This window comes from Mesoplodon mirus (assembly GCF_964341445.2).
Source record: "Mesoplodon mirus genome assembly, chromosome: 5".
Taxonomy (NCBI): Eukaryota; Metazoa; Chordata; class Mammalia; order Artiodactyla; family Ziphiidae; genus Mesoplodon; species Mesoplodon mirus.
In genome coordinates this window covers 56750726-56764286 of record NC_138980.1, presented here as the reverse complement: position 1 = coordinate 56764286, position 13561 = coordinate 56750726, and the positions used below count along the sequence as shown (strand labels likewise).

General features: G+C 48.7%; 1 protein-coding gene across 2 annotated transcripts in view; it reads right to left on the bottom strand.

Annotated features, from left to right (window-relative positions):
* The window catches only part of ANXA6 (annexin A6), a 54280-nt gene that overhangs the window by 7015 nt on the left and 33704 nt on the right, over positions 1-13561 (bottom strand). The window contains exons 19-25 of one of the 2 annotated variants that reach the window (XM_082621404.1): positions 12712-12791; positions 12054-12107; positions 7021-7038; positions 6141-6234; positions 4775-4870; positions 1757-1815; positions 273-395 (exon numbers count right to left, since the gene is read on the bottom strand). In XM_082621404.1, the coding sequence (XP_082477530.1) occupies positions 273-395; positions 1757-1815; positions 4775-4870; positions 6141-6234; positions 7021-7038; positions 12054-12107; positions 12712-12791 (524 nt within the window). The remainder of the gene's footprint in view (positions 1-272; positions 396-1756; positions 1816-4774; positions 4871-6140; positions 6235-7020; positions 7039-12053; positions 12108-12711; positions 12792-13561) is intronic. The other variant, XM_082621405.1, reaches the window with a different exon arrangement.

Sequence of the window (13561 nt, the reverse complement as noted above, 5' to 3'; positions counted from 1 at the left end):
AACCCGTGTCCCCTGCATCGGCAGGCGGACTCTCAACCACTGCGCCACCAGGGAAGCCCCAAGGCTCTTGTTTTATTTGGAAATCTTTATAAGCCTTTGATCCATCCATCTGAAATCTATTTTGGTATCAAGAGTGAGGCAGGTCTCCTCTCATTTAGCAATGTCTTGGCTGTTCTACGAGGTAACATTTTGGGAATAAAAAGGACTTCTAATCTATGTTCAAGCATCTGACACTCACCGCTCCCCCACTGACCTCTCACCCCGCAACTCACCTCAATGGCTTGGTGGAGAGACTTGTCATATTTCTCAATGAACTCCCGCCGGATGTTGAGCAGGTCGATCTCACTCCGGGAGACCATGATCCTGGTGAGGGTCTTCTCCTCTGTGCCAGCACCCTGGTGGAGCCAGGCGACAGGGAGAAACACAGGGCAGGAGGAGAAACAGGGTTAGGTCAGGCAGGAACTCATGGGTGTCCCTCTGCCTCTCTCCCTTTTTCCTCCAAAACCAGCATGGGACATCCTGCCTCTGTCTTCCACAAACAGTCCTGACTCAAACTCCCCTGTGCCAGGACTGGCCAGACAGAGGCAAGAACAGCCTGTATGAGTTGAATAGTGTGCCCCCCAAATTCATGTCCACCTAGAACCTAACAAGGTGATCTAATATGGATATAGGGTCTTAGCACATGTAATTAGTTGAGGTTATACCGCATTTGGGTGAGCCCTAGATCCAATGACTGGTGTCCTTACAGGAAGAGGACACATGGACATACACACAGATAAAGGCAGAGACTGGAGAGACTCATGCTTAAGTCAGGAAACACCAGGATTCCAGATGCCCACCCGAAGCTAGGAGAAAGGCATGGGAGAGTTTCTCCCTCAGGGCCTCCAAAAGGAACCAGTCCTACCAACACCTTCATTTTGGACTTCTGGCCTCTAGAATCGTGAAAGAATACATTTCTGTTGTCACTTAATTTGGGACAGCAGCTCTGGGAAACTAATACAGGGCCCAAGGAGCAGACACAGGACACGGAATACATGGGCAGCCAAGGCCCACCTCTGCTCCCCAAGGAGCTCTGAACACCAGTTGAGGAATCAGAGCCGGCATATGGTGGGGGCTCAAGAGATGGCTGTCATGTTTGTGGACAGCAGGCTGTCCCACCAACATGGGACTCTCAGGCCCACTCCTACCAAACTGCCTGAGCAGGCTCTGTCAGCAGCTGAGACTCCACTTGCGGGGCTGAGAGGGTGGCCAGAGTGGCTTGGGTTTTCAGGAAGCCAGGGCTAGTCCCAGAGCTGAGCACTTGCTTCCTTTCGTGATCGTTGGCCATAGGAGACACTGCATCATCTGCTAGAATGTGAGCTCCAAGGGGCAGAGACTGTCCTTTTCAGCCCTGAGTCCCCAGAATAAGTTTCTCAATCTTGGTGCCTGGGACCAGATCATTTTTTGTTGCAGGGATCTGTCCTGTACGTTGTAGGATGTTTAGCAGCATCCCTGCTCTCTACCCACCAGATGCAAAAAGCCACACTCCCCAAGTTGTGACAACCAAAATGAGTCTGGACATTGTCACATGTTTCCCGGGGGGCAACGTAAACCCTGGTTGAGAACTACTCTCCTAGAACCAGGCATGAGGCAGATGCTGATACATATCAAATGGGTGGAAACAAACAGAATTCCTGATCCAGGGGATGGCGCATATCTGTGTTTGTGGGGGCAGAAGTGCTCGAAGGGAAAGGAACAGACAAGTAAGTCTTCTTACCTTCATAGATTTGTAAAGTTTGTCGGCAAAGAAGAGAGGCTTATTCTTGACACTTTGAACTGGTAGGAGGAGGAAAGAGACGCAGGGAACTTGGTCAGAGGAGATGTGCCCAGACCATGGGCTGCTACTGCTGATAGAGAAGTAGCATCTCCTCTATCCGCAACCTGGGCCCAGGATCGTTGCCAAAGCCAGGGTCATATCCAGGGCCTGACGCTTTCACTCCCTCTTCCTGATACCGTCTCCTCTGTCTCATCCCTAGACCTGGCTCTCACTGGGTTGCAACTCGCTTCCTGCTAAGGTGCTTCCAGCTAACTAAGGCTAGTAGAGGACTCAAAGGGAAGAAACCACTCGTGAACCCAAGGTACAGGGCCTCAAACTTGTAAGGGCATCAGAATCAAAGAAGAACTTGTTTAAAACTCAGGTTTTGGGCTCTACCCTAGAGACCCAGATTCAAGAAATATTTCGAGCAGAAGTTCTCAAAGTATAGTTCCTGGAAGGCATCAGCATCATCTGGGAGCTTGGTAGAAATGCACATTCTCATGCCCCATCCGAGATGTGCTGAATCTGCAACTCAGAAGGTGGGTGACCAACTCATCCCACTTTTCCTGGGACATTCCTGGTTTTAGCACAAACCCAGATGGTTGGTCACTCCATCCTGGTGCAGCCTAATGTTTGAGAACTACTGATTGAAATACTGTGCCAAAGCACGTCTGCCAGTATAATTTAGGGCACGGTGCCAATCCCTAGGGCTGAGTGTTGCCCACTCTTGCCCCATTGGCAGCCCCTGCTGCCCACCCATCCCTACCCCAGATACTGCCTGCCTAACAACCTCCCACACTTTCGCAAGGCCTGGGGGTCTCTAGTGCTCAGCAGCTGCTGGATTTCAAGGCTCCAGAGCTCACGGGGGCAGGAGGGTGTCTCAGATAGCTTAAGGAGGAGGACTCAGATGCCAGGACCAGAAAGCCAGAATGACTCTGGATATAAAAGTGTCTCTATCAGGAAGGCAGGGGGCGAGAGGCTGGAGCTGTGCATCCCAAGGGCACAGTCACGCAGGAGACAGGCCTGTACCGTCCCCTGCAGCAGGCTCAGGAACCGTGGGAAAGATCACATTACATACCGACCTTCCCAGGTCCTTATGTAGCTCCCTACCACCTCCCAAACAAACCCTAGTCTCCTTGGCCTGAAAATCAAAGCTCCTGCCTGCCTCTGCTCTCTCATTGCCTCTGTTCCCCATTCTCTGAACATTCTGTGAATTCTTTTGTGCCTCTGTCCTCCTGGTAAGGAGAAGTCTGCTGTCTGCCTTCCACTACTTTACCTCCCGAATCCACATCCCCAGTCCCATCACCTCCCCCAAGGAGCCTGCCCTGACTCGGAGGCTGGGGCTCAGTGTGGTTAAGGAGCAGACTGGGCAGGAACTTCCATCCTCTGCAACCGACCCTGAAAACCTTCCCCAACACCTGAAGCCCGCCACCTGCCTCAGAGGACCCCGGGGCCTGCCGTGGGATGGAATGAGGTGGAGTGGTGTGTCGGTATGCACACTCGTGCGCACGCGCATACACATGGTCTAGGTGGGAGAGAGGACAGAGGGAGAAACACGAGGAAAGCGAGGTCTAGACGTGTCTCCATAGACCAATTACTCTGGTGATTAATCCGAGCGTGAGCTTTGGGCTCGCGCGGCCTCTGGTGTGACTCCGGCCTCCACTACTGATATGTAACCTTTCCGAACCTCAGGGTCTCACTTTGTAAAATAAGCCGATAAAAGCACCTCGTAAGGATTCAACCAAAGCTGTGTGCAACTGGCTTCACACAGTGCCTGGCAGGAAATAATAAGAGAAGCTAACATTCAGCCAGTGCATTCTATGTGCCAGGGGGCAATGTTTTTTGTTTTTTTTTTTGCGGTTCGCGGGCCTCTCACTGTTGTGGCCTCTCCCGTTGCGGAGCACAGGCTCTGGACGCGCAGGCTCAGCGGCCATGGCTCACGGGCCCAGCCACTCCGCTGCATGTGGGATCTTCCCGGACCGGGGCACAAACCCGTGTCCCCTGCATTGGCAGGCGGACTCTCAACCACTGCGCCACCAGGGAGGCCATGCAATGTTTTTAAGTGTTGTATAATTAACTCATTTAAATCTGTGTACTAGTATCACACCCACTTTACAGAGGAGGAAAACTGAGGCACAGGGTTCCTGTGACTTGCCCGTGGATATAACTGTACAGATAGTAAGTGGCACCGCTGGGACTCTACCTGGATTCACTAGGCTCCTCTGCCTCCTAGGTATTGTTCCCAGGTGGTAAAGACCCACTGAAAGTTAAATAATAACATCACAACAATAACACCTCTGCTCCATCTGTTCTAAAACACCTTGTCCTCGAACCTGAAGTCCCTGAAATCAAGATGCACCCTGTAACTGACGGCAATTATGTGAAAACCTTCCACTGACACCTCCAGGTAAGACGAAAAAAAATGTGCATCAATACAATGCATTTGGTAGTCATAAATAAGATATTGCTAATCGCTAATACTAATAAAAACAAGTTCGACCTTAGCTCATATCTACTCATCCGCTTATACACATGGAGAAATTGAGATCCAAAAGGGGAAAGACATTTTCAAAGGCAAGAACTTACACAATAAGAGAGTAACCAAAGAGATCCAGGTGCTGGGGGGAGGGGGTGTGTGTGTGTGTGTGTGTGTGTGTGTGTGTGTGTGTGTGTGTGTGTGTGTGTGTGTGTGTGTGTGTGTGTGTGTGTGTGTGTGTGTGTGTGTGTGTGTGTGTGTGTGTGTGTGTGTGTGTGTGTGTGTGTGTGTGTACACACGCCCAAGTCCTACACGACACTGCACTCCCTACCCAGCCTGCCATTGTGTTATCCTGCCAATCACACATAGGCAGAGCCCAAAAAATGGCAGTGCTTATTTTCCAGTACTAGTAGCTTAGGAAACTATAGAGGCCACACTCATCCAGTGAATCTGGCCATGTTCCCTGTGCCCCCCAGCCCGCTCCCTTGGTCCCCACCAGTTACCAATGGCCACAAACACATCTCTGACATCCCCGGACATCTCCTTCTTGATGGTGTGCTCCACGTCATAGTTGGTCATCTTGACGAACTCCTGGAAGACTGGCCCCAAGAGAAGCCCCGGAGGTGGGAGGTGAGCTTTGACTCAGAGGAAAGGGGGAAGATCACCCCTCCCCAACCAACCCAGCAGCAGCAGCAGGTATGGTTGCAGCCCAGGCCTAAATGCATTGGTCAGGATTGTTGTGGAAGGGATGTTCTGACCTCAGGGCTGCCTTGAGCTCAGAGTCAAATCTCTATCAAGTCAGACACTGCCCCAGAGCTTTGGACAAGTTCCAGGAACCCAGGCATGGGTAGTAGAAGGAGCATGCGTCTTATTCACAGCTCTGCCACAAGCTGACCAAGTTGACCCGGGGTGAAACCCTCCCGCTTTCTGGGCCTCCCCTTCCTCCTGGATAGAGGTTTGTTTTGTTTTGTTTGTTTGTTTGCTTGTTTGCTGTGCTGAGGCATGCGGGATCTCAGTTCCCTGACCAGGGATCGAACCCGTGTCCCCTGCAGTGGAAGCGTGGAGTCTTTACCACTGGACCACCAGGGAAGTCGGGATAGAGACTAACGTAAGTAATCACAATGATAACACTAAGGAAGTTACCAGGTGCTAAGTGCTTTTTGTGTATTTATTTTTTGTACCCTTACAACAGTCATGTGAGGTAGAATTAAAATCCTAAATTTATAGGTAAGGGAATTAAGGCATAGATATTTAGTCACTTGCCCAGGGTCACACAACTGATAAGTGGGAGATCTGAATGAAGGCATTCCAGCTCCCAAGTCCGTTCTTTTAGTCACTGTGCTAAAGCACTTTTACTGGCAAGTGCCAGGCATATGCATGTCAAAATGTCCACGTCTTAGTGGTAAGGGCACTTCATCATCACCTAATGTCAGGGCCACCACATATGGGTGTGCCCTGTGCACGTGGCCGCCTGTGTGTGTACATGGTCCTTGTGTCATTATCACCCCTCACCGCCTTGCTCCTGGCAGACATCACCAAAGAATCATGACACAGAACCTTCGAATCCTTCTCAACACAGCATTCTAGGCAGCCACTACCAATCCACTGGAGTTGGCCTTGGAGGGAAAAGCCACCTGCCATCTCTTATCCCAGGCATCCCACATGCTTCCCAAAGGAGGTGAAGAGAGTTGGTCTGAGGCTGAATGATGCCGTTAGCAGCAGAGCCAGGACTAGACCTGGCTCCCGGTCCCCATCGGCCACCACACTCCCTTGCTGGGGTAAGGAGTGGGTGGGTAGGCAACTGGCTCCTATTGTCAAGACTAGGGGATCTTCCTGCTGACTTGGGACGGGGAGGGAGTCAGGCCTCACCTCTCCGGAGGTGCTGATAGCTACGCGTGCAGAGGATCATCATGAAACGTGTCTCCAGGGAAGATTTGTCTCCACTGGACGTGTCTGCTATTTCCTGCAGAGCCCGGGTCGAGGCGAGAATTTGAGAGGGAAGACACGAGAAAGCCTCGTTTGTTATTCACTTTCATGTCTGCCTGGGCCGAGGGCAGTTAGAAGCTGGGCTAACTCAGCCACCCAAGGAGGCTGACGTTGGCCCCTTCCTTCTTCCTCGGACTCCACATCCCCGCTCCAGTTCCCAGAGACCCCGTGGACTCACCCAGAGGAGCTGAGCACAGAGCACTTCCACCCTGGCCTCAGGGTCACGGGACTGGGCCCAGGGGAGGGGCAAACAGGCACTGGGCATGGAGACTCAGAGTTCTCCTTCCATCTTTAAACCCCTCTGAAAGCCCCTCTGGGGAAGTGTGTCTGTGCACGTGTGCAAGGAAAAATGGCCTAGCCAGTGTTTCCCCAAGTGGGGTAAACAGGCAAACATATTTTTACACACCACATAAGTAGGCTTCCACAGTGATCTTCTAGCCAGCTATCAGTTCTATTTACATCGATATGAAATTTCCTTTAAAATAACTCATTTCGGGTTAAAATAAAAAGAGTCCATTTAAAGAAAATTATTCACATCTAGTGGTATGTAGCACAAATCAGGCGGATGGTGAGTGGTGAAGTTTTGGGAAACATTTGCCTGGCCCATATGTCACCCACCGGGGTTCTTTGGAGGCCCTGAAGGGGAGAGAGAGAACCTGGGGGGCACACCCCCAAATCACTGCCTGACTCTGCCCCTCAGCTCCACCCAGAGGCACAGCCAGACTCAGTCCTTTAAAATCCACGTGAAGAACAGGGCACTCACCAAGATCTCAGCAGCCACCTGAGAGCAAGGAGGAGACAGGAGAGAGAGGGGGGAAGGCAAGAGTCAGCGGAGGCCCGGAGAGAGGGCCCTGGGGTGCAGGTGAGAAAGCCTGGCTCAGGGTGGCAGAGGTCCCACAGTGGGGGGCAGGGAAGGGGCTGGGAGGAGGCACCTTCCCCTGACCTTTGGGCTGGGCTGGAGCTCAAAATGAGGACAGGTCTGGGAATTCACGATGAAAGTGTTTACGGGAGGGGTAAGAGGGCACAGGATGGGACACTCTACCCCTCACGCCTGGCAACCTAGGGCGACTCCTCAGAGCCACCGAGAAGTTCGACATGAGACGTGCCCTGTTTCCTACACCTTTTACCACATTTGGAGTTGAAGGGTCCTTAGGAGACCTGTCATTTACCCCCTCATGTTACAGATAGGAGACAGGAAAGCTGAGGCCTGGAGGGGACGTGCAGCCGATCAGGTGGGAAGATGCCAGCTGTTCAAGTCATCTTACAAGGGTGAATTTTCATCATCACGTTATGCTGAACACAAAATTCTGAGGTTAGGACACTATTTTGTTAGGCAAATAGCTGTGACTCGCAGGGCCTGGGAACAGAATATAGCCAGTCCTGTGTACCTCAGACTGAGTTTTGCCTTTTCTTTTTTTTCCGAAACTCTGCCAACTACTTTATTCTATTGGGCAGACTGAAATCATCCTCTTTATAAACATCTCAATAGCCTTAGGCTTTAGAAACCCTTTCATTAAATAAATTTGTAATGTCTATCAAAATTCAAAATGCACACACCGCTTGATCAAGCAACTACACGTTGCTAGGAATTTCTCTTACAAATAAACCAGCAGAAGTCTTTGGAGATATTGTTCACTGTAATAGAGAAAAACTGGAAACCATCACTAGATCACTTGTTAAATAGGCAATGGTTCATTTAGTAATGGAAATCCATGCAGCTAGTAAAAAGAATCAAACTGGTCTACAGGGCTGATAAGGAGAGAGTTTACATTTAAATTAAGCAGAAAAGTAAAGTACAGCATGCTGTGTATAAGTGTTCCTTTATCTAGATGAGAAAAGATAAATGTATGCTCACTCTTACATATTTACTGGGAAGTCGTGCTAGAGGGGTAGTCAAGATACTGTTGACAGTGGATACCTTCAAGGAGAAGGACTGGGGGGAAGAGCTTTTGCATTTTGTTTTATTTTTCCTGAAATTTTATGTTTACATTTCCTCAACATGCAAATACGTTAATTTTTTTTTTAAGTCAAATAGGAGTTATCAGAGCTACTAGGATTATGGGATGCTTCTGGTTTTTATTTACACTTTTCCATATTAAAAACAACCTGGTTGCACCTTGAGGACGTTATGCTAAGTGAAATAAGCCAGTTACAAACGGACAAATACTGTATGATTTCAAATATATGAGGTCCCTAGAGTAGTCAACTTCATGGAGACAAAAAGCAGAATGGTGGTTGCCGGGGGCTGGGGGGAGGGGGAGTAGGTAGTTGCTGTTTAATGGGTACAGAGTTTCAGTTTTGCAAGATGAAGAGATCAGTGGATGCATGGTGGAGATGGCTGCACAACAGTGTGAATGTACTTAATGCCAATGAACTGTACACTTCAGAAAGGTTAAGATGGTAAATTGTACAATGTGTTATGTGTATTTTACCACAGGTTTTTTTTAAAAGTTATGCTAAAAAGTCTAGTATTGCTATTAAAAAGAGGGAGATGTTTAAAAAATTAAACAAAATGGAATCTAAACTGTCAAAGATTCTTTACTTATTTGGATGAGAAGAACCCCCAGATATATTTGTTTTTTCAAAGCACTTTAAGACCATCATATTTGTAATATGAAAAATGCAGTGGGTAACTACAATAATTTTCCATATATTCAACACAAAAGCTTTTCCTTATTAGCTGAGCTACTTCATGCCAAAATTAATCTCCGAAAGTTAGAGTTATCACATGACCCAGCAATTCTACTCGTAGACATACACCCAAGAGAAATGAAAACATATGTGCACATAAAAACTTGTACACAAATGTTTATGGTAGCATTATTCATAATAGCTAAAAAGTAGAAACAACCCTAATGTCTATTAGCTGATGAATGGAGGTTAAAAAAAAAGTAATATATCCATACAATGAAATATTATTTGGCAATGGAAAGGAATAAAGTACTGATATATACTATGATATGGACAAACTGTGAAAATACTATAATAAAATGAAAGAAAGTAGCCACAAAAGGCCAATTATTGTAGGATTCCATTTATATGAAATGTCCAGAATAGGTAAATCTTATATAGACAGAAAGTAGATTAGTGGTTGCCTAGGGCTGGGGGGTTGGGAGGAAATGAGAGGAACTGCAATATGTACAGGGTTTCTTTTTAGGGTGATGAAATGTTCTAAAATTACTGTGGTGATGGTTGCACAAGTCTGTGAAGACACTAGCAACCACCAAATTGTATTCTTTAAATGGGTCAATAGATAGTATGCAAATTATATTTCAATAAAGCTGTTATATTAAAAAATAACCTGGAGATTGAATTATCTAAAAATGGCCACAATTCTTCATTTCACTCTGGATCTATAATAATTAGATCATTTACATGATTTACTGCTCACACTGGAACACTGAGAGTAAAGGGCAAGCTATTTGCAATACACTGGGGCAACAGGTAAACACTGGCCATATGTCACCTGATCATAACAGACCCAGATTTTGAGGTTGTTCTCGATGCTCAGAGTGAGAGCCTGGGAAGGAGGAGGTGTAAAACCAGCAAGCACACACCGTCAAGCACTAATGTCATTATTTTTCTGGGGGACCTTGGCTCTGCATATGAAATGCCTTCAATTTTTGTATACATTTTCCTCCAGCATTCCCAATTCACCTCGAGAAATCTATTCTAAGGAAAAAAATTATGAATGTGATGAGAGTTGGTTACCAGGGAGAGGGCTTTTTAAAAGAAGTTTGGTAGATGCTTAAGTATTTAGCCATTAAATGATGCTATTGATTTTTAAAAAATGATATGTTACCGTATTCACAGAATACTCATTTTTAACTGTTATAAATCGGGAATCCATTTTTATAAATACATAAAAAGACAACTAGAATAATATATTCTAAAATATTAACAATAGCTATTATTAGTAGTAGGTTATGGGGTTTTGTTTTTGGTTTTGCTTGTTTATTTTCTAAAGTTTCTACAAAAGAATATGTATTACTTGAGAAACAAAATATTTCTAGCTATAAGGAAATGAGTTCACACTAAGATCAGGGTCTAGCAACTGTGATCTGGAGAAGCAGCTGAGTTGGGCGGGGTCTGGCTCTGGCTCCCTTGGTTGACTCCACCCAGGTTCTCTCTCCCGGCTTCTCTCCTGAAAAGTGGCTGTCAGCAAGGCCCACCATTGCCCCCTGCTGGCAGCAACTAGAAGCATAGCCTCCTAGGCGGACCACGCACCAAGCAGAATTCCCCAGAGGATGAATTTCGGGGTGATGGATGGATTTGGGTTGAGCTTTCAGGAGGAAGCCAGGTTCAAAGACCCTTAACGGCACAATGGGGCTGCTCACAGCAGTACTTAATAAATACTTGCTGAATGCAGGGATGAAATGTGGTCTCAGCAAGCCAGTCTAGAGGGGGGCTTCCCTAGACTGGGTTCCCAGGCTAGCCCCCATAAACATATCTATAACACATTTGGAATACCTTATCTGAATGGAACCCTGTAGCTTCTGACAACTGTATTCCAAACAAGGGGCAGGACAACTAGACACCAGCAGCTACCTGGTTTGGAAGCTGCAGGGAAATTACTAAACTGGGTCCTGGAGGATATTAAATGGCATTAAGTGCAGGTTTTGGAGTCAGGCAGGCCTGGCTTAAAATCACACCGTGGCCACTTAGAAACTGTATCCTTGGATAGGTAAGGGGCTTCATTTTTCCTCCAGTAAGAAAATGGGGTCATATCAAAGTATGAAATAGCCTCAGCATCATACTCAGTACACACTGTAATAGTTTTGTAGTTGTCGGGTTACACCTACAGATTCTTCAGCTCAGATGGTGCTGTAACATTTCACACCTCTGTTGGTAGAATTCAGAACAGGGCTGCTGCCCTGACTCCCAGTCTATCAGGGCTCTTTTCAACCTACCCACTGTAAAAGAAGGGGGCTGGAAACACTGGCTGTGGTATCTATGCCCGACCCCTGGACCTGGGCCGGGCCAGAGGATGCCGGGAACAAGGCACAGGTGAGTGGGGACAGTGCAGATGGCCTCAACAGGGACTCCCCATCCATGGGGACCCAGAGGGACAATGGATTTGGAGTTGTCCAGCCTCCATGAGAAGCCATCTCCAGACCTCAAGCTCATCAGCCTTAGAAGCAGGGTAGCAGCAGAGCAGCCAGAAGACCCTAGAGAACCCCCTGCCCCCCTATTCACTCAACAACACATATATACTGAGTACCAACCATGTGCCACTTTGGATACATCAGTGAGCAAAACAAAGACCCCAGCCCTCAATGAACTTCCTTTCTAGGTCTCCCAGGACATTCCCTTTGACTTGGTCACATTTTATAGATAATAAACTGAGACCTTTAGCACTCAGGCCCCCTTCCCAGCAAGCTCCCAGACCAGCGCCCTCTGGGTCAATTCCACCTGGGCCCCTGATTTGCTGTGTGACTTTCAGAAGCCATTCACACTCTCAGGGCCTCCATTTTCCAACTGTAACATGAGGGGCCTGACCTGGGCAATCCATAGGTTCCTTCTAGCTCTGAGGGTCTAGGGCTCGTGCTATACTCTTCACACAGGAAATGTCAGTAGCATCAGCACCACCCTCCCAAGCCTCTCTCTGAAAGTTCTGGAAAAGTGTCCTAGTCTCACATCTAAGGGTGGAGAGGTGCAGAGGCCAAGAGTCTAAGTGTAGCCGGTCACACCAGCCATGTCCTGCCAGATGCCTTCCCCACTCCCAGACAGCCGGGGCCTGGCATGGACAGATGTCAGCTGGAGTCACTGGGCAGGGCATGGGGTGGGGAGTCTCACCTGGGCATCTTCCCGCGCCCGGTCCCGATCTTCTCCTCCCTCCTCACGGTTCCCCTGCAGCAGGACCAGTAAGAAAGTTCAGCCTCCAAACATCCACCCTCTCTGTCCCTCAGTAGCCACAGGACTTTGCTCAGCCACTCACCTCTCTGAACCCTCTCCCTCATGTGTAACATGGGGACAGTAAACCTGCCTTCGTAAGGCAGGCAGTCGTAAGCATTAACACAAACATTGGGAGGGCACTTAGCCCAATGCCTGACTCAGACACACTGGGCTTGCCATAACTGTGCATCAGGGGCTGGCGCCTGGGTTGCAAGAATTCAAGAGATGGTAACAGAAGCTCTTGGATGATGACACAGGGAAAGGTCACCTACGTGGCTTTGTCCTGTCAGCTGGGGGCCCAAAAAGCCAGGTTGAGGGCAATCAGGGAAGGCTGCCTGGAGAAGGGGGCACCAAGCCAGCTTTGAAAAGTGAACAATGGAGAAGGCATTGCACAAGTAGTAACTGCCTCAGTGGTAAGACTCTGAGGAGGCAGTGGGGGAAGACATCCTCTCCTCATCAGGAGTGGACTCCTAACTCCCTGCCCTTCCCTGCAGCAACCCTTCCCCCACTCCCAGGGCCCCAGAGGGCCAAGCTGGCCTGGGGCCGTGAATTCACACACCGTGGCCAGAGAGATGAGGATCCTCTTGAAATGGCCGGACGTGTCTGAGCTCAGAGCATCTTCCAGGGACTTGTGATAGTCTGAGACAGAGAAAGGAGGTGTGGGCACCTGCTGGCCAAGAAGGACATGGGATGGGGAAGGGGTCCTAGAAGGGCAGACTGAAGTCAGAGCAGTGCTGGCGGGGTGGTGGAGATGAAGGAGTTTGTAGTTGGCTCTTGGGGGCATCCAGCTACCCTCCTGTTGATTTTGACAGTGATGTGCCCATCCGTCCATCATCTCCCTCTGCTCCTGTCTCTGCTGAGGGCTCAGTGCCTCTCCCCTCTCCCATACAACAGCCCCTCTGTCTTCACTCTCTTTCCTACCTTCGCTTCTGCATGGCAGTTGCTGGACCCAAAAGCACAGCTCTGATCATGTCACTTCCCTGCTCAAAGATTCTACCATTTTAAAGCTGCTCAGAAGAGAAAACGCTTAAAACGTTTTTGACTGACATGCAAGGTTCTTCAGGATAATATGGGATCATTTGTTAAAAATTTATTAAAAATTTCAAGACGGTGACAGCAAAGCATGTAACCAGGCACGGGGCTTTCTGAATGCGGGGCCCTGTGTGACTGCACAGGCCAAACGCCCATGAAGCCACCCTCTTTCTCCAGTGGCCTGGGTGCTCTCTCTCCCACTCCCAGCCAAACCCTCTTCTACCTCCAGACCTCTGTCCTGCTGGGACTCCGTCTGGGGCACCCTTTCCCCAGACACAGGGCTGGGCACACCCAACGGGCTTATCAAAGCCTCGTGGCCTGAGAGGAGGGAGATGGGGCAGGGCTGTAGGGTGAGGCCAGGAGCTGGGGGACCTGCT